Below are 22,616 nucleotides of genomic sequence, written 5' to 3'. Positions count from 1 at the left end.
TCTCTTCCACAAAATTTGAAGGTTTCATTTTACTTTTTTTTTTTTTCCCTTGAAAAGTCCTAGCTAGGTTAAAGTAGAGTAGGAAATTTTTAATTTGGTGTCAATGCTGAAGAAATTTGGTATTTTAATTGATGTTTACTTTTATTTATGTGTTAGATTGTGGTGGTGAACACAATTTCTTGTAGGTGTTGGGTTATACTAGGGTTGATTTTCCATGTCTCCAAAATCAAAGTTTTGGGGTAAGAAAGGCTTCTTCAAGGGGAAGAAGGGGAAGAAGCGCAAGAGGTATGGATCCCCTTCCAAACAGAAAGACTCACCATTGCACCGTGGTTTTAAGCAGCACGAATCCTCTAATTTTGTGGAATCTGCTGGTGAGTGTTCTTTATCATTTTGGTCTTAGATTCATAGTTTTATAACTTATACTTCGTGATGCATAATAATGACCAAATTCTCAACATCTAATTCATGGATTTTTGATCGTTTTGGTCTTAAATTTGTGATTTATAATTTGTGGCTTCTTGATATATTGTCACTAGATCTAGCTTATGAATGTAAAGAGAGACCGTGAAGAAGATCATTAGCATCATTCTCTTTGAAAGAGGAGCGTTAGAAACTCATTCATTAACCTATTATTTTTAACGCTTTTTTTCTTTTGTTTTGTCAAAATAGATGCCCCACAAAACTTTGTCATTTCCAATGAAATTCAATTTATAATACTGTGTTAGAAAGTTTTTCCTAAATTTTATTTTGGTTGAAATTTATTTAAAATTATAAATTTTGGTAGATATCATTACTATATATAAAAGAAATCCTTTTAATGAGATGTGAAACTCAAAAAGAAATAAAAATAATCAATAATAAAAAAAAGCATAAAAAAGAGTTTTGTTAGCATTCTACAATTGACTTACGCCGAATAAAAGAATATGAGAAAATAATAAAATTTATTGCAAAAAATAAAACATTTAAACTCACGATTTAGATGTGTTATACAATTATTTTATATAACATTTTTTTCATCTTTCTTTTATCACAACAATCATTACATCTCATATTTTTCTTTTTTTTTTCTTTCTATTTTCTCTTACTTTCTATTATTAATTATATTTTTAATTTCCCCCCAATTTATGCATGTCTTGAAATTTTATGAACCTAATCATTTTGAGTAAATAAATTTTTAGTTCAAATTTATTTATTTATTTTATCAATCGAAAAGATTATAAAAATGACAACACAATCCGTCAATCAAATTTTTACCTTTTTTACAGAAAATTTAATTTAAATTATGAAAAAATTAAAATGTTGAACAATTTATAACTTAACTCGCTATACTTATTATTTAATTCATTTATTGGTCAAAGACGTATTAGTTGCAAACATATTAATATTAACTATTTATTTATGATTAATATTAAATTTTATTAACTGTTGGTTACAATAATTAATATATATATATATATATATATATATATATATATATATATATATATATATGAAGAGAGTCTCGTTTACGTTAAGAGCAAATCTACATAGACTTACTTATTTCAATAATTCATGTTTTACATCAAATTTTAACGATCCAACCGTTGAATTTAAAGTTCTTAATATATAAATTAAATTTACAAATTTTTAGAAAATTTTAAAATTATTTGATACTTCATTTCATCAATTCAAATTAATGGATAATCATAAAATTATTTTATACATTAATTTGAATTAATGAAATGAAATATTAAATAATTTTTAAATTTGTTAAAATTTGCAAATTTAATCTATACATTAAAAACTTTAAATTTAATTATTGAATCATTAAAATTTGTTATAAAATATAAGTTATTAAACCGAATAAGTCTAACTTATTCTTAGAATAAAAAAATATCTCTTTCTCTATATATATATTTCACATATATATAATAATAGTACTGAAGACTGGAGTTACAATTTAAGAGTCATTCAAATTTTTGACCACTACACCGCAACACGTATTCAAACATATTTAAGTTTCCAATCACAAATTTATTTTAAGTTTTTAACAATTTAATTTTCTTGTTGCAACTAATGAGAATGTATACACGTTGCTTGTATAAATATTTTCCCTTTAAAGAATTATTAGCATGAAATTTTTTGTTTTTTCATTCACTTCCATCAATTTTTTCTCACTATCTCACTTTTTTTTTCTTTTTTTTCAGAACAACATATTTTGTTCCTTCTGACTTTGTGACATTATTATAGCGATTCTTAGCATAACGAAAACCGAATAAATCTCTCATTTTGATTATTATTCTCAACTATTATATTATAAAAAAAATATTTTTGTGTCCTTTCTATTAATTTTTAATGGTATATAAATATGTGCCTCTAATTGACACATCATTTAATCTATATCATTAACTTGTTAATATTATAATAAATTTTTTGCAATCTATTAATTACTCTTCTAATTATTATTATTATTATTATTATTATTATTTTTTATAAAAGAAAGGTTAAAGTGCAAACAACCTAAATACGACTCCTATAAGATAAATATAACCCCATTACATCTTGTCTAAGAAAATGAAAAACACCCAGTCGGTGGCCTATCCATCAAATGTAATACAAATTGACTATTATGGGCAGTATTCACTAAATAGTTAACAACCATATTCACCAACATTTGTTAGTCTCGTATGTATATTAACTACTAATAACCAGAAAGGATGGTTAACCTCCACACCATTCTTAATCAAGTTCAGAGCACTCTTAAATTCCCAAGCAACCTCAAGCTCAAATAGAATTCCCCCATAACTTAGTCATCAGGACATTAGAGCTCCCTAAGTTCATTAAGAATCCTAAAATTCATACTCCTTATGCATTTCGTAACACCCCTACATAGCTCCCAGACACACCTCCATGCATAACGTGTCACTTTAGACTTCGAGCTACCTTGGGGAGGAGCCCTTTAAGAAATATCACGATCATAATATCTCGTGGAACCTCTTAAGAATCTCATTTCTTCATCTATTACATGCATATAGTTAAGGGCTCTTGGCCATATATCAGCCTACAAATCTCAGGAGCATCAAGCTGCTCACCAATAAATAAGATTCTATTCCTGGTTTGTCAAATCAAGTGAACCCCAACATCAAATAGATCCTTCCACTTTAAGTCAAGTATCGATAACATGTGTCCTTGGAATTTTTTATACAACCAATCATATGAATATCATGTAAGAAAGTGCTAAGGAAGACTAGATGAAACATTCTTGCACACCACATTAGTAAATTGATAGTCTCTCAACATATGTAGTGCAGTTTCAGGTGTTTGTTGACACAAGGCACAACTATTATCTTCATTTAGCCCCCTAGAAGCTCTAAATGCATTTATCATGATGCCATCATGTGCCATTTTCCAAGGGAAGCAACTCTCCTTAGGGTGAAGATAATTCTTCCAAACTAATTTTCAAAAGGATCTGTTTGACATATTCTCCTCTCCTCTCAATAACCCATAAGTTGTCTTAGTAGAAAAATCACCATCTGGCATTAAGGACCAAATGAATCGGTCTTCACCCAAAGATTCGGTTGGTGGTACTAGGCCCCCTAATGTCATCAAGGAGATGACGTGGATTAATCCACTGTTGCACATCTACCAGGTTCAAGATCCCATCCACAATTACAAAAATAGAAATTGTAATATTAGATTCCTTAGCAGATAAATGTTGAGGGAAGAACTCATTAAGATGAGTGTCCGATGGTAATCATTTGTAAAGATAAAAATTAAAAAAAATATTAATAAATTGTAGAAGCTTAATTGCAATATTAATAAATAAATAATATTCAATGACGTATCAAATTAAGTACACGTGTAACAATAATAGAAAAAGTACCCAAATATGTTAAATAAAACATACCCAAAAAGAAACCATTATTCTTAACTTTATAACTATATAATTCGGTTCTGTAACTTCTTAAAAAAAACTACCCACTCTTACTGACATGCACCTTTACCTGTTCATAAATCTTAATAATTGTTTTTTACGATCATTTTCTTCTGTCAAAATCCTTAAAAAATAAATATACAAAATGCTTCTTCTTCTATTAGTATTTATAATGTCATATATAGATTAATATAATGACACCCAGTGAACTGAGAATCAAAAGTGATATTTTACTCTTTTTAATGCATATCACATCATTTGTAACACTTTTTATTTTCTCCCTTTCTCTATTTTTTTCTTTCTTTCCACCCATGCATAAACACCTTTTTTGAGATGAACGAAAATCACAAGTCTTTTCCTTTTCATGGTTTCTTTCCTGTGTAGGTCAAGGAGATGTAGAAGCTGTTACTCCTGCTACTTGCTCTAGCACAAAGACTGAGTCACGTGACATGAGGCAGAGGGATGACGAGAGTCATCCCTCGGCTTCTCGACCTAGTGGCAGTGGTGCACATCCTAGAGACCCTAGACCCCAGTTCTGGGAAGCTGCTAAGAAGGCCTCTTCTCTTTGTTTGCCCTCTAAGAGGCCCATTCATGTTACGCTGTCTCATCCCGAAAGGGAGAGTTTCGAGGGATGGAGGCCACTAAAAAAGACCCGTCCTGGAAGCTTCTACTCGCAAAGCCACAGAAAGAATGGGAGCCAAGAGACCACGGGTAAGAAGCCCAGGCTGAGTTGGGGTGATGGACTTGCTAAATTTGAGAAAACCCAAACTAATGATGTGAGTGCAAACAAAGATGGTGATTTCTTCAACCCCAACTTGTTGGTGGAGAAAACTACAAGTGCTACAGGTTTTGCAACTCCATCTTTTGGTGCCTTCACAGGTATGTTTTTAGTATCGGTTTTAATCCTCCACCTAAAGTGATCTATGATGCATACATACAATAGATATTACCCTTATTCAATGATAGTCAAGGTTTAAAATTGCGGTGCATAACACATGTTGTGGCTGCGATATTGTTGTTGCGGTGTTCTTTGCAACTGCGATGATCTGCAATTGCAGTGTACTTTTAAATCATAGGAAAATTCACAATGCAACCACAATACAATTCTAATAGATTTGCAATGTTATTATATTTCATTTTTTTTTGGTTAAAAAAGACACATAAATTCAAATTTTAATCTTCTAATTTAATAGACTTTGTTAAAATGTGATACAAATTTCTAGAATAAGCTAGATTATTTAGAAAAATACATTATATGCTAATAACTACTAAATGATATAAATTCTAGAATTATGTAGACAATTACATATAGATAGAAAACTCTAGAATAGATATCTCTAGAATCTTCTACATAAAACATGAATAGTGGTGTTGAGGCATATAAATAGGCCATGTACTCAATATTTGTAACCAAGTAACTAGTAAGTCATTTCTACTACTCAAATCTATTCTAACTATTCCTCTAAGCTAGTTTTCCTTTCAACTAAGCCTATCATTATAAATTTGTCTTCCCATTTTTTCTACCAATCAAATAAGTTTTTACTATTTGATAATTCATAAACTAACAGATTTGGTTACAAGGGATATGTTAAAAGTGAGAGAGACAGCTAATGATGGCTGGTTGGACTGTTATTGAGAGATGCATCATGCACTTTAGGAAAGGAAAAAATGAGTTTGGAGTGAAAAATTAAGAAAAATAAGTTTGATTGATTTTTTTATTATTATATAATTATTTATTTATGTTAAGTGCAAATATATCATAATTTCATGCCACAATGACCGCGATCGCAATGCATGTTGAAGCAGCTGTAATGGTTGCAATTATAGTGAACACAAATGCAACCGCAATTTAAAATCATAAATGATACTATTATTTTAAAATAAATATAGAATATAATATGTATAATATGCTTATTTAGACACGAAAGAAACTTTTTATATATATATATATATATATATATATATATATATATATATATATTAGTGTTGTTTTTCAATAAGAGTTTGAGTTTTAGGTTGGATAATCTATGAATAAAAGTTTGCATTAATTAAAAGATTTTATAGATTATTGAGTTGACCTAAGTTTTCTTTAGAAAGATATGTATGAAAATTTATTAGATATGATAAGTATTTAATTATAATTTTACAAATCTAAATCTAAATTGAGAACATCATTGAGAATGGAATAAAATGTATAAATCACTATCATTGTAAATCATTTTGCATTTTCTACAGATATGAATAATATCAATCTGACCCCTTTCTTGAAATCATTTAGAAAGAGGAAAATTTTAATTTTTTTATTCATCAGAGGATGATGTTTCTATTTTCTATGCTATACATGCATGCTTCTATATCTCGTGCGTAGCTATATTAGTTTTTTTTGTTACTTTTATTATGGTTTCGATATTTTACAGTTAAGTGTGAAGTATACTGAAAGGATTAGCATTGGATATAGATATGTGAAACAAATGAAAGTATCAATACTTTATAAAAAGTGGTGATATAAGTGTTTATTACGTACTACTGATAATATAGTGGCATCTGATTTGTCCAGATGTTTATCTTAAATCACGTATATTTATAATGAATAGGACTTCAATATTTGACAAGTCAGATTTGTTCAGGTGTCTGAATGTATTATGTATGCACATGTACATTTTTTTTATCCTTCAGTAGTGTGTTAGTTGCCATAACCTAGGTTTTGATTTGCGTCAGGTGTGGGTGATATGATGAGTGTAAGAGCTGCAAATGTGGGCAACAGTGATGGAAATTTGGTTGGTTCACCTTGTCTAGGGTCACAAAATCAAGGGCAGGGAATTTTGGAGAGGATAGATGCCAACTCTTTTACCAGTTTGAGTTCTTCACTTGCTGAGTTGCTAGAGTCTGTTGATCCGAGCTCTGAGGATTATAGTCTAGCAAGATCCACTGCAATGAATAAGTTGGTGATCTGGAAAGCTTTCGTGACAAACGTATTGGAGGTGACTGAAACTGAAATTGATTCACTTGAAAATGAACTGAAATCATTACAATCTAAATCCAGGGATAGGTTGCCATGTTCAGTAGCAACTAGCTCCCTATTGGTATGTCACAGTGCAATGTCAAGTAATCAAGATATTGGAAGATCTGATATGGTTACTGGTTCAAAGCCATTGCAAATTGCTCCTTTGGAATCTAACCTAGTCAATGTGCAGAAGCTGCCTCTTTCTACTAACTTGCATGGCATGCATAGCAATAGCAAGGAAGATAATATTAACAATTTGGGAATAGCAACATCAAAAATTTTAGATGCCCCACTCTTGATTAAAGCAGTATCTTCATGTGATACAACAAGTACTTGCTCCAAAGACTTGGGTAGAATTCAGTCTGCAACCAAGAAATGCTTTGTCCCATATACATATGGACAAGTTGCTTGTGTATCTTCTTGTGGTGATGGTAATTCATCTTCATCAATGAATACTGAAGATGTGATGAATGCTAACCCTAGTGCCAGCTTTTATTTTGGTACTGAAAATACTTTATATGATACAATTATTTCTTCCAATAGAGAATCTGCAAAAAGAGCATCTGAAGCATTTGCTATGTTATTGCCTAAAGAATGTGGTAAGATCAGCAATGTTGGTGTTTGCAGCAGCTCACTCTCAAATAATGATGCATTCATTAAGGAAAAGCTTGCAGAGAGAAAAAGGTTTGAAAGATTTAAGGAGATGGTTTTGACAATTAAATATAAAGCCTTCAATCACCTGTGGGAAAAAGATCTATGCTTACGATCTACGAGGAAGTGCCCCTCAACATCTCACAGTAATCTTGAATTGGATCTGCAAACTATCAGTAAGGGTTGTAAGAAGAACCGATCCTCTATGCGTCATCGTTTTCCTTTCCCAGGTATTTTTCTATTGTTTGTTAATTTGGGAATAATATATATATATATATATATATATATATATATATATATATATATAGTTTTAAATTCTTGATGACTTGGTTTTAAAAGAGTCAAATGATGTCTCTTGATCTATTTAACCAACCACGCCAAGTTAGATAAGGCTTCGTTGTTGTTTGATAATTTTGATACTTTAAATTCGTATCCTATGTGTCAGTGTGTTGCTTGATTTGTACACTTATCAATCACAAAGGCGAGATAATGGATAGTGGGATGGCCACAATATTGAAGATTATAGATACGAGATAAATAATTTAGAAATTAAACTATACACATATAATTCATACTATTTAGTTATTCATGAATAAATCTAACACACCTTCCATTAAAAGTGAGACCAATGAGAACATAGGTATGAAGTTAAAAATAAATGGAAAATGCTTGAATGTGAGGAAGCTATAAGTTTTTGGGGGTTTCATGTTTGAGTTTTGTTATTTTGGGTTGTCTATGGAGGATTTATTGTTCATTAATTTTCTAATTTCTTTCAGTTAATAAAATTTATCCTTTTATGGAATTGTAATTATTGATAAAATGTTGTGCCGAGGAGCAGTAGTACACCCTAAAATAATATATGTAAATTCTAATAAAAGAAGCATTATTTTTCGATGATTTTTAGAAAAAAAATAAACCTAACCTTTAATTTTAACCAATACTTGAGGGCATTAACCAACTTTTATCAAATGTTGTTTCTAGCTCACCCACTCCTCCCTGACATCATGGCATCTACTGATTTCTTAATCACACATGTACTTCACACCCTTCATGCAAGTCTTTGTTCACTTCATTCAAATTTTGTTGTTACGTTGAAATGTGTACATAACCCTTCACAATTTCATGCACTTCACAGTTCGCAGACCTCTGTTAGATGATTTTCATAGTTGAGACCTCTGTTAGATGATTTTCATAGTTGAGAGCTTCGTGTATACTAGAAAAGTGCATTATAAAATGGGTGAGAAAACATGATTTTTATTGTATCTTCTATTTTCACTACATTAGTCCGTTTGTCATGCCATTACTGTGTCTCTTGAGGAAGTCAAATCTGTTGGAATATAAGCTTAATTTTTTGTCTTAATTATATAATTAAAAGTTTAATTTTAAAAAAGGTTTAAATATATTTTTAACCTCTATAAAATTGATGATTTTGATCGCTCTAAAATTTTTTTTGTTTTTCATCCTTTTAAAATTTATAAACATTATTTTTGCTTCTTGTAAAATGATTAAATTTTGATTTGATCCTTGTAAAATATTTTACTTTGATTTTCATCCCTTTAAAATCTAAACCAACTATTTTTAATTCGTAATAATCATTTTAAGGTGGATAAATAATATTTATTTTAAGGACTTATAATGTTTTTTAAAGGTGTTAAATATCAATATAATATCAATAATGGTTGTATGTAACACTTAAGCTAGTTACTTAACCTTTTAATAAATAAAAAATAGTTAAAAAATGATCACATAAAAATAGAGACTAAAAATAATAATTTTAATTTTATAAGAATGAAAAACAAAGAAAATTTTTTATAGGGACTAAAATCAAAATTTGTCAATTTTAAAGGAATTAAAAACATATTTAAACCTTCTAAAAATTTAAGATCAAGATCTACAAACATAATCTAAAAAATCTTTTTAGAAGATATTTATAGAGTAACATCTATAATTTTATAGAATATATATATATATATATATATATATATATATATATATAGGTATTTAAAGAATATTCTAGAAACTTATTTGTAATTATTAGATTATGGTTATGTTAGTAAAATTCTAACAGTTGATTTAAGAAGAGTCACTAGTATAAATAAGGGGTAATGTATCAAACTTTGTATAAGCCAAATGAAGAAATTATCAATCATAAACATAACCTCTTCTTCCAAAAAAAAAACAAACTTCTATCTTTTATTCCCAAACATTTCATCCACTAATATACCACAAATATAATTTTATTCGAACAAAGTGAAACTAAAGCTTGATCAGGGTCGTGTCTTGAATTTTTGGGGCCTTAAGTAGAAAATTTTACGTTTAACTTATATTATTTTAATATAATTTAATAATTTTTATTTCATTCTTCAATTTTTTTTTAATTGTGAGTTTGTTAATTAAAATTTAATAATCAAACAATTTTAACATTACACTTTATAATATTGTTGATGACTTCATGTCAAATTAAATCTTACAAACCGTCAATTTTAGAAAAATTCTCATAAAATTACAAATATTATTATCTACTTCTTAATAACATATTATATTATATTATATTATATTATATATATATATATATATATATATATTTTGGAAAATATTTTTTAATATGTTTGATGGTTGTAAAAGAGTGTTTATTTCTTTTTGGTTAGTATTTCTTTTGGTGCCTTCAACTTCAGAGTGATAAAAATAAGACTACAAAATGAAATCAATACCACTAAAACTAAAATTTATTTCAAGATTAATAAATATTTTTTTAAAAATTTCTCTTTCAAGATATCCAACTATTTAAATTTAAATAAGAGTCCAAAATGATTATATATTTTAGAATTTATTTAAATAATTTGTGAATAAAAGAAAATAATTTGATTTACATTATATTATATAAACTAATCAAAATTAAAATAACTATTTTTTTTATAATAATCAAAATAGTTAATATTTAACTAAATGTGCAATCTAATTACTATTATTATATATATATATATATATATATATATATATATATATATATATCACACTACTTTTATGAAATTTAATCTCTATGTTTATTTCAATGCAAAAATTATTTGTTTGAATTCAAACTAATTTTTCATATAATTTTTTAAATAAATAATAAACCTTTTCAAATATTTTATAACAATATATATAATAAAATAATAAAACTAAGATGTGGGAGGGACCTAAGGCGAATGCCTCTTTTGCCTTGTCATAAACACGACCCTAAACTTGATGAATAGGTGAGCGACAATATGACTTTCGGAAATGAATCTAATGTAAAAGTAAAAGGAAATGCAACATTCTTATCCATTTCAAGAATAGTCAGCACCAATTCATCTCAAATGTTTATTGTGTGTCAAATATGAAAAGTAATATCTTAAGCCTATGACAACTTCTTAAGAAATGTTATGATATTTGCTTAAAAAACAATAACCTTTCTATTAGAGATAATGTGAGCAATTTGATTGCTGAGGTACCAATGTTCAAAAATAGAATGTTGGTGTTCAACATTCAGAACATTGTCAGCAAAATGTCTCAAGATGTGTTACAAGGATGCATCTTGGCTTTGACATCTTTGATTTGGGCATCTCAATTTTGAAGGATTAGACTTGCTCTCTAAAATGGAATAATGAGATGATTATCTTGCATTAGTCACCCTAATCAAGCATGCGAAAGATGTCTACATGGAAAGCAATTTAAAAAAAGCTTTCCAAATGAGTCTAACTCAAGAGCTCAAAAGCTTTTGGAGCTCATACACACAAATGTATATGTGGTTTGATCGAGCCAAACTCACTTGGTAAAAGTAATTATTTCTTTCTCCTCATCGATGATTTTTCAAGAAAACATGAGTGTATTTTTTGAAACATAAATAAGAGAAGGGTGTTTGAGAATTTCAAGTAGTTCAAGACTTTTGTTGAGAAGGAAAGTGGTTTTTGAGATCAAAGCCATGAAATATGACTGTGGAAGAGAATTCATATCAAATGAATTTCAAAAATATTGTGAAGATCATGGAATTCGATGACCTTTAATAGTTCCAAGATCTCCCAACAAAACAGGGTGGTAGAAAAGGAAGAATAGAATAATCCTAAATATGGTTAGGAGCATGTTGAAGAGCAAAAGACTACCAAAGGAGCTTTGGGCAAAAGCTGTGAATTGTCCGGTTTAAGAAATAATCTCCAACAAGAAGTGTACAAGGAAAAACTCCACAAGAAGCATGGAGTGGAAGGAAGCTTGACATTTTGCATCTACGAGTCTTTGAAAGTATTGCTCATGCGCACATACCAAATGAGAAAAGAAGCAAGTTGGATGACAAAAATGAGAAATATATCTTCATTGGTTATGATTTCAAATCCAAATGCTACAAGCTCTACAATCCTAATATGGGGAAGACAATCATTAGTTGAGACATCATTTTCAAAAAAGGAGAGTGAGATTAGGGATCACTTCTTTCCATATTTTGAAGAATATGGTATAGACTAATCAAGAATACACCAAGCAAGAGAAACCTTCTACCCCACCAACTTCCCCAATTGTGAATTCTTTAGAAAATGAAAGCTCAAGTGAAATAGTTCCACACTTCAAGAGTCTACAAGAACTATATAAGGTAATTGAAAATCAAGATAATCTTACTCTCTTTTTCTTTTTTGTTGATTGAAAGCTTATGAACTTTGAAGAAGTCATAAAAAACAAGAATTGGATAAATGTTGTGGATAAAAAAATCAAAGCTATCAAGAAGAACCACACATTGGAGTTAGTTTCATTTCCAAAAGGGCACAAGACTAATGGTGTCAAGTGAGTGTACAAAGCAAAGAAGAACACTAAAAGAAAAGTTGAAAGATGTAAAGAAAGATTAGTGACAAAAGGCTACAGTCAAAGAACTGGCATCAACTATGATGAAGTATTTGCTCTCATTGTTTAGTTAGAAATTGTTATACTTATTATTTTATTAGCAAATCAAAACAATTGGAAGATACATCAAATGAATGTGAAATCTGTCTTCCTTAATGGAGTCCTCGAAAAAGAAGTATACGTTGAACAACCTGAAGGCTATGAAGTCAAGGAAAAAGAAGACAAGGTTTTTAAATTTAATAAAGACACTCTATGGGTTAAAGCGAGCTTTAAGAGCTTAGAATGCTTGAATTGACAAGTACCTACATGAGAGAAACTTCATCAAGTGTCCATATGAGAACGCGCTCTATATCAAAGCCTAAAATAATGATGTTTTAATTATGTGCTTGTATGTAGATGATCTGATCTTTATAGGAAGTAATCCAAGCATGTTTGACAAGTTTAAAAAAAGAGATTTTATGCTTTACTACCTTGGCATTGAAGTAAAGCAAAAAGATAAAGACATTTTCATCACTCAAGAAAATTATACTATAAAGGTAATTAAGAAGTTCAAGATGAATGAATCTAATCCGGTTGACATGCCGATGAAATATAGAATCAAGCTATCAAATCATGAGGAAGGAGAAAGAGTGGATCTAACACTCTTTAAGAGTTTGATTGGAAGTTTGCGGTTTTTAACATACATAAGGCTTGATATTCTCTATGTAGTTGAAGTTGTTAGCCATTACATGGAACACCCAATAACCATGCATTGAAGGTGATAAAAAGAATTCTTCTATATATCAAAGGTACAACTAACCTTGACTTGTACTATATTCTATTTTTTGATGAATACAAGCTTGTTGGATATAATGATATAGCGATTGGAATGGAGATGTGGATGATTGCAAAAGCACAACTAACTTTGTGTTCTACATGTGAAGCGGAGTATGTAGCTGTTATTTCATGTGTTTTCAATGTAGTTTGGTTTCAAAACCTTCTAAATGAGTTGAGCCTGTCACAAGAAGATTCGACAAAGATTTTTGTGGATAACAAGTCAACAATAACTTTATCTAAGAAACTAGTTTTCCATATTGATATGTCGTACCACTACATTAGAAAGTATCGCAAGAAAAGATGTGCATTTGGAGTATGTGAAGACTCATGATCAAGTTGTCGATATCTTCATTAAGCCACTTAGGAAAGAAGACTTCACTAGGTTGAGAAGCATTGGAGTAACAAAAAATCAAGTTCAAGGGAAGTATTGAAACATAAACTTGATTTTGGGCCTTATTTGTCTAATTAAAAGGCCAATTTCTAGAAGTCTAAGGTCAAGATCTAGAAACATAATTTAAAAAAATATTTTTAGAAGATATTTATAGGGTGATATGTAGAATTTTCTAGAATATGTACGTAGGTATTTAAGGAATACTCTAGAAACTCATTTGTAACCATTAGATTAAGGATGTGATGACAAAATCTTAAGCGTTGATTTAGAAGAAATCACTAATATAAATAGGAGGTAATGTATCAAACTTTGTATCAAGTCAAATCAAGAAATTATCAATTATATACACATAAATTCTTCCTCTTAAAAAAACTTCTATCATTTATTTTCAAACATTTCATCCACTAATATTGTTGTTTTATTCTAACAATATCATACTACATTCTACTATTGACTACTATTGTTTGTTTCATATTGATTCATGACATTTTAAATTAATAATTATTTTATTTTAATTAACAATTTATTGCCATAATAAATATACTTCTCTTTTGTCTTGCTTTGCTTCTGTTTTTGCAGGGGGAAAACAACTAAGCTTGGTTCCAACATCTGAGATGATAAGTTATACAAGTCAGTTGCTTTCAGAAATATCCCATCATGAAGTTAACGAAAACATCTTGAAGATGCCAACATTAATTTTGGATAAAAGGGATAAAATATTTTCAATGTTTACATCTAGTAATGGGCTGGTAGATGATCCATTGACTATTGAGAAAGAAAGATCTATGATCAACCCTTGGACATTTGAAGAGAGAAATATTTTCTTGGAGAAATTTGTAGCATTTGGAAAAGATTTTCGAAAAATTTCTTCTTTCCTTGACCACAAGACAACTGCGGACTGTGTTGAATTCTACTACAAAAATCATAAGTCTGATTTTTTTGAGAAAACAAAGAAAACAAAGGCTAGTAAGTACCGGAAGTTGCGTACAACCAAAAATAGCTTGATGGCATCAAGTAAAAAAAGGAATCGTAAGGAGAATGTTGATTCACTTCAGATTTTGAATGAAGCTCCAGTGATGGCACGTCGCACTCAAGGAAATCGAAGAACACGTCCAAGAAAACCCCGTCTTTGGAAGGGATGTGATAATATGAAAAAATTAACAGGTGGTGACAGGATCACTGAGAGATCAAGTCTTGATGTTCTTCAAGATGAAAGAGAGAGAGTTGCAGCTGATGCATTGGTTAGTTTATGTGATTCTCGTTCATCTAGTAAGGCTGTCATAACAAGATCAGTTGATCCCGTGGAAGCTATCAGGGACAAGCCGTGCTTGAAAATGAGGATTCAATGCCAACAACCTGTGATGTCTCAGCCTGATGTTACTCAGGATATTGATCATGGAACTCGTTATGATGAGGGATGCGGTGAAATAGATGATTCTGATTGGACAAATGAGGAGAAGGCAACCTTTCTTCAAGCTGTATCATCTTTTGGAAAAGATTTTACAATGATTGCAAAACATGTAGGGACAAAGTCCAAGGATCAGTGTAAGATATTTTTCATCAAGGGTAAAAAATGGCCAGGATTAAATCTCATGCACCACAAACCAGACTATAATGTATCTCCAGTGAATGATTTAAATAGTGGGAGGAATGACAAAGATGATGGGTGTGTTGTGGTGGCAGATACAATCATTGGTAGTGATAAGTCAGGCACCAAAACAAATGGAGACGAGCCTTCATCTTCCATGAACTTGAACGATGATGAATCCAAACCTGCGGAAGCTGAGAATTTGTCAACCGACATAAATGAATCAAAGGAACTAGAAGCGGAAGTAGATCATGAGGATGGAAACATGGCTTCTAATTCATGCGCCTTAAACAGTGAGTCAGCTTCAGAAAAAACACCTAGGAATGTTGTGTTAAAATTGTTTGGAAAGACAATAACCATTCCTTTATCTTCCCAGAAGTCTGATTTAGTTTCCTAGGGAAACGAAGAAAATGGTACCCATCACCCCAAATTTACTGGTTGTCAGAATGCTGATGAAAAGTTGGCTCTTGGATGCTTGATTATAATGATTATTAAGGCCTCGTAAATGTTCCCATTGTGAGACATTGAGATGGGAGCATATCATAGTCTGATTTCTTTAAACTTCCTGACTCTTCCATCTTGCTTGTGAAATATATTGTTGCATTAGTAGGTATCCTTCATTTTCTGCAAATTAGAGTACATGAAAAGCATCCCAACAAAGACATTTTCCCTTTATTTGTTTACTCCTCAGTTGTTAACATTACTCTTTTGTTGTGCTGTGCCCTATAGTTGTAAAGTTGTTTATTTTTATATCAACAAACTTTGTATATGGGGATAAGTGTTAAACATAGACATGTATTTTATCCAATACTTTTTATCTTTGCACATCTCGTGTTAAGCTGAAAAGATATTAATACTATTCATTTACTTATTAGGAAAAATAAAAAAATAGTTTTAGTAACATAATTCTTTATTATTGGTTAAATTTATCAAAAATTGCAATAAAATCAATGAGTCTTGTTAAATAAGAAGACTAGTATTTTTTTTATTAATAATTTTTAGTCAATAATAAAGAATTAATGTGTTTAAAATACGTGTTAGTATCATTTAATATTTCTGTCATGATTTAATATAATAATGATGGGATGATTTGATGGGTTCTTAAAGTCTACGAAAATTTTAGGTGGTTGTAATATGGCAACACTTTTAATTTGTTGTATTGGATAGCTATACAAAAAAAAATGTTGAAACGGTAACAAGGGGCATTGCCATTTTAGATCCCTTGCATAGCTCCATCACTCTCATTTGGAAGTTATTTGAATAAGAATTCGAGTTTTTACAATTCCCATCAGAGGTAACAAGTGTGTTTGATTCAACATATGTTGGAGAAGTGATAATTAAACTTTGTCTATTTCGTGACATGGATTTTTGAAAACAAATGATCATCTTTTTTAAAAGAAAATGATGTTTTGCAATTCATGTTACTATTTGAACTTGAAAAGTGGTTAGAAGGAGTCACTTTGTGAGCAACGTTCAATGCAGTAGGCTAGAGGCGTCACTCTTGAGGAGCAGAGGCGTGACCGTGAGCAAGAGAGAAGAAGAAGAATGGACCGATAGAGAAGAAGAAGAATGGAGCGAGAGAAACGGGGATTATGTTGTTAAGGGTTAGGTTTGTGGACGAGATGGGAGGGAACATTTGAGTAAGCTGAAATTTTTAAACTACCTGCGGCGGTTCTATATTAACCGTCGAAAAAAAATTAAAAATTGCGTCCGTTGGGTCAAACCGCCGTAATTTTAATGTGTTTTAGTCAAAATTAAAAAACCGCAGGCAGTTCTTTAAAACCGCTGCAAACTTTGTGACGTTATTTCATTTTTTTGGTGTAGTGATGGACTTCTTGGATTTCTTTCTTAATTTTTCCTCTTTACTTTGCATTCAAGTATAAGTGGAAGTCACTAACGTCCAAAGGTCTCAGACTCGTGTAAAAGACATGGTAACAAGAAGCTACTAGAAGTAGCCTTTTGCCTTCAACATGGATTTGAGTCTGTCTTCAAAACATAGGCGAAAGAAAATCAAATCTATGAGCTCAAAAGTAAAATTACAAGTCATTTCTTTGAATGGGGGATGTTATTTCAAAACCTAGCATGACATATTTTCTTCCTAATTATTTTCACTATATCCCCACCCATAAGTTTCAATCTAATTTTCTTTTCTTATTTTTTCATGAAGTCAAAATAAAATTGCATGCCCTTTCCTTCACTACTAGAATTTCTCTTATTACATGCAACTTTTCCTACGAATTTTTCATAAAAATTCGTAGGAAATGTTATTCCTGCAAAATTTTCTACGAAATTTTAGCTGCAGGTAATACCTTTGTAGATATTATTTTTTTGCGAATTTTAAAATTCGCAGGAAATTTTCCTGCGAAATTTCTTGCGAAAAAAATTCGCAGGAAAGTTTCCTGCAAAAAAAAATTGCTGGAAAGTTTCCTGCAAAATAAAATTTGCAAGAAATTTTGCAAGAATATTTTTTATGAAAAAAATAAAGAAATTACTATAAATTCTATCAATAATTTTTCAACTTTCAAATGTTCACAATGAATTCATCCGAAGCATTTGTTTCCATGCCTCCAACATGTGATATATAATCTTTTAAATTCTAAGATTGTAGATTATAAGTCTAACACTCAACCATACAAATCAACTTGTAAGGTAAGTGTTGCCCCAACTTATATATCTTTAATTGCTTTATTTTCAATCGATGTGGGACTTGAAATTTTTTTAAAATATTAAACTTATAAATTTAAATATTTTTTTTATTTTTCCTGCAAATTAAAATTTGCAGGAAAATTCGCAGGAAAAGTTACCTGCAAAATTTTTCTACCATTTAGTAAACATTACTTGCGAATTTATTTTTGCAAAAAAATTTGCAAGAAACAAAATAAAATTCTTACAATATTTTCTGCAAATTTTTACCATAGAAAAAAAATTTCTATGATTATTAAAATTGTAGCAAAATTTGTAAGAAATATCTGTAAATTATTTTTTGCAAATAAATTCGCAAAAAATTTCTACGAATATTTTTTTGCAAGAAAATTCGCAAAAAATTTCTGCGAATATTTTTTTGCAGAAAAATTTGCAAGAAAATGACACTTTTCTAGTAGTGCTTAAAAATCTTCTCATCTCTAACAATTAATTCCTATCTTTCCATAAAATCCATGCTTTACATCTCATAAAATCTTAGCCCATAAAAGTATAATTCCTTATAACCAAACAATATAAAAAACACGAGTTAAAGAAAATAACCAAACTTAAAAAATAATTCTTTGAATTTTATTTTTTTTATGTTCTTTCAATAATATTTTCTTTGCACAACATTTTTGAACCTCGACACTTTTGATACTAATATCTGGTACATACAACCTTAAGCTTTCCTAAATAACAAAACCTATTACTTTTGTATCTCAATATAACTCAATTTCTAAATATCATTTTACAACTCCTAATTAAAAATGAATTAAAAACTCTACAACATCAAAAGCTTTGAACTCCCCGATGATGTCTATGATTTGGCTTTTTGTAGTGTAAATTTGAGAAAGAGTATGTAACTTCTATGAAAGATGTGGTATCAGCGCCTACCAACTGGAATAAGCAAAAGATATTGCTAAAGCAAAGAAGCGAGTAGTGCGTTAACACTACAACAAAATGGACTTTAAGTGACATTTAATATGATTTTTAGTGATAATAAAAATTACTGCAAAATCTTTTACCAACATTTCCACATTAGCCATTGTATATAGTGTCGTTAAAATATTTATCGATAATTATACTGCATGTTGGTAAAGACCCTTATAAATGTATAAGTTTTTGTGACATTTTTTACTGACATTTAATATTTTTTGTTATTGCCACTAAAATTTTAAGAAATAATTCATAATACTATTTAATTACCTTATCTCTAGTCAATTTGGAATTTGTAAGATGAAGATTGTCCTTGACTTATATATTCTTTAATTTTCTAATTTTTTTAATTGTCTTATTTCCTAATTAATTATTTTATCTATAGTCAATGTGGAACTTGAGTTTTTTCCTTATTTTTTAATTATCTTATCTCCTAAGAGATGTGGGACTTGTAAGGTGAGAGTTGCTCTATACTTACATACTCTTTAAATATTTTATCTATAGTTGATGTGTGTAGACACCCAATTTCGTCCCGGGCACCCAAACCAAGGACAAAGGTCTACTAGAGCGAGACAAACAACCCTTGAAGGGCCCAACGCATTGGGTAGCAATTTTGTTATGATAATATCTCTCGTTACAAAACTAATTTTAACGATCCAACCGTTTAGATTAAAGATCAATGTATTGAGAAGATATCATCACAATTCCAGCAAGATCCAACGGTTAAGGAGTTTTCTAGAAACCTCGCACTACAACTGGAAAAAATAGCACGTACAGCCCCTAAGGGCCCAATAGAGCATGTAAGATCCAACCATTTAGATTAAAGATCAATGTATTAGGAAGCTTTTTTCTTTTTTTGAAAATATCTCTCTCTAAAGACTTAATTTTCATGATCCGACCATTGAAGTTAAAGATCAATGTATTAAGAAGATATCATCAAATTTTAGCTTGATCCAACGATTAATTATTTCTTTAGAGGTCTCGTATTGCAGCTGGAAAATATGAATCCCTATACCAGTTAGCGTCTTTGTTATGATAGTATCTCTCACTACAGACCTAATTGCAATGATTCAAATGTTGAAATTGAAGATCAATATATTGTGAGGATACCATTAGAAAACCAGCACAATCCGACAATTAACGAGTTCTCTGGAGGTCCTGCATGGTGCTTGGGAAAAGATTATATTTTCATAAAATTTAGTCTCACATCGGATAGCTCTCTTATGTTTCTGTCTCCTAGTTGGCTATATAAGAAACCCTTTGGCCAAGGGATAAAAATAAAAAATAAAAAAGAAAAAACTACATAGCTCACTACTAGAAAAACTAATATTTGTAACGAATGTTTATGATGGACAAAATATCATCACTAATAGTGACAAATTTTGTGAGGGAATTTTAATTTTTGTGACGGACTACCATTTATTATTGAAGTTTGTGATGGATTAAATTTTGTCTCTAAAAGATCCATCACAATTTTCATCACTGAATAAAAAAATAATATTAGTGACGGATTAAATTTTGTCTCTAAAAGATCCGTCACAATTTTCGTACTGAATAAAAAAATAAAATTAGTAACGGATTAAATTTTGTCTCTAAAAGATCCGTCACAATTTTTGTCACTTAACAAAAAAATAAAATTAGTGACGAATTTTGTGACGGGTTAAATTTTGTCTCTAAAAGATCCGTCACAATTTTCGTTACTGAATAAAAAAATAAAATTAGTAACGGATTAAGTTCCTCTATAAATATTCCCTCACAAAAATGTGTCACAATACTATAATACCGTCACAAATAGCTTAAAATTTTTTATGACAAAATTTGTGAGGAATTATTGATCCCTCTCAAAATATTAAATTTTATTTATAAAATTTTTATATGTAAGAATTATGCAGAATTAAAGAATATATGTTAAATATTTATTTTAAAATTATGACAAATTTATCCGTCGGAAAATTTATATTTTCGATGGAAAAAAATTCGTAGAAAAAGTTATATTATTGATGAAATATTTCTGACAAATTTATATTTGTCAAATTGTAAGAACTTTTTTACGAAAATTGACAATCATATATTGAAAAGGTCAATAAAATAATATATATATATATATATATATATATATATATATGAGGAGGGTTATAGTAACACCGATATAATTACTTTTACTAAGTATTACACCGTTCAATAACTTTATATTAAATTAGAATTTTGTAAATCCAACTGTTAAATTGAAAATTCTTTACTCTTAAATCACATATACAAAATTTTATATTAATCCAAGATGATTTGTACTTCATTCTTATAAAACAAAATTAACGTAATATATACATTTCAAAATATACTAAAATATGAACATTTTGATTACCTTCACGATGTTTTTCAATTTTAACAAAATTTGATATAAACATATAAATTGATATGAACTTTTAATCTAACGGTTGGATTTACAAAATTCACATTTAATATAAAGTTATTGAGCGATGTGTAATACTTAGTAAATGTTACACCGGTGTTAGAGAGAAAGATAGAGATAGAGAGAGAGAGAGAGAGAGTGAAGGAATCAAACAACTTACAAAATAACTCTTGGTAAAGTTATTCCGCTCAATAACTTATGGTGTGTGTTGAATTTCATCGATCCAATTGTTAAATTCAAAGTTATTAAAATTTACTAATAATTAATATAGAAAAAATTAATTAGCTTTGGCATAAATTATTTTCTAATTAACAATATAATTGAAACATTAATTATTTTAAATTATTTAACTAAAATTTTATTGACAATTTACTATATGAACTTAATATTTTTGTATAACTAATATATGGTTTTAAATTTAATGTGAAAATATTATGATATAATTAGATAAGATTTTAAGTTAGTATTTTATTAATGGTTGATAATTAGAAAACAAAACAAGGATAAATAAATTTTTTGAATTTTATATCATTAATTTAAGATAAATAAATATATTAAATTATTTAATAATTTATTTAAAATGTTAAAATTTAATTTATAAGTATGTAATAAATAAATATTTATAATTTTATAAATTATATTATCATTATAAATTATAAAAATAAATAATTTAAATTATAATTTTAAATAGAAATAAGTAGATTGTTAATTATAAAAGTAAGTATATATAAATAAAGATTAATTAAATATATTATTATTATTATTATTATTATTATTATTCATAATATAATTATTATATATTATTATATTTTTATAGTAATCTAACGGTTGGATTTACAAAATTCACTTTTAATATAAAATAATTGAGTGATAGTGAGGTTTTTGTAAAGTGAAGGACTGCCAAAATGCGCCCTGCACGCATTTGGGAAGATTCCCTTATAAAAGTGCTTTAGAGGTTCTAAATTCTTCTCTTTTATTTATTCTTTTTACTTATTTTATTTATTGATTTATTTGTTATTTCATTTATTCTTTTATTTCTTTATTCATAATTTTATTTATAATTCTTATATACCAATAAATAATCATGTAGATAATAGGTATTTTTTGTCATGTAAATAATATTAAATAATAAAAGGGGATAAGATATTTAAAATATTATTTATTATTATGCTAATTTCATCATAGGATACTAATTTAGGGCGTTGTAAGGGTGCCTAATACCTTCTCTACATGTAACCGACCCCCAAACCCAATTTTGGTTATGAAGGCCTTTATTTTAATTTCAAAATCTTTTCTTTTTCTAATGTTTTGAGTAAAACATTGGTGGCGACTCCATGAACTCATTTTTTAAAATCATTATTTGAGGATTAGTTTGGCGTT

General features: G+C 29.0%; 1 protein-coding gene across 1 annotated transcript; it reads left to right on the top strand.

Annotated features, from left to right (window-relative positions):
• The first annotated feature begins 214 nt into the window (after positions 1-214).
• On the top strand, positions 215-17,637 carry LOC109818354 (uncharacterized). The gene is made up of 8 exons (XM_083069998.1): positions 215-371; positions 4,298-4,809; positions 6,331-6,390; positions 6,452-6,557; positions 6,632-7,798; positions 12,515-12,639; positions 13,252-13,542; positions 14,157-17,637. The coding sequence occupies exons 1-8, from the start codon at positions 215-217 to the stop codon at positions 15,603-15,605; spliced, it is 3,867 nt and encodes a 1,288-aa protein (XP_082926124.1). The 3' UTR covers positions 15,606-17,637.
• The last annotated feature ends 4,979 nt before the right edge of the window (positions 17,638-22,616 follow it).

Source organism: Cajanus cajan, chromosome 1 (assembly GCF_000230855.2).
Source record: "Cajanus cajan strain Asha chromosome 1, NIPB_CcT2T_4, whole genome shotgun sequence".
Lineage (NCBI taxonomy): Eukaryota > Viridiplantae > Streptophyta > Magnoliopsida > Fabales > Fabaceae > Cajanus > Cajanus cajan.
Note: the sequence above shows the minus strand (reverse complement) of the source record. Positions and strands in the feature narration are given on the sequence as shown.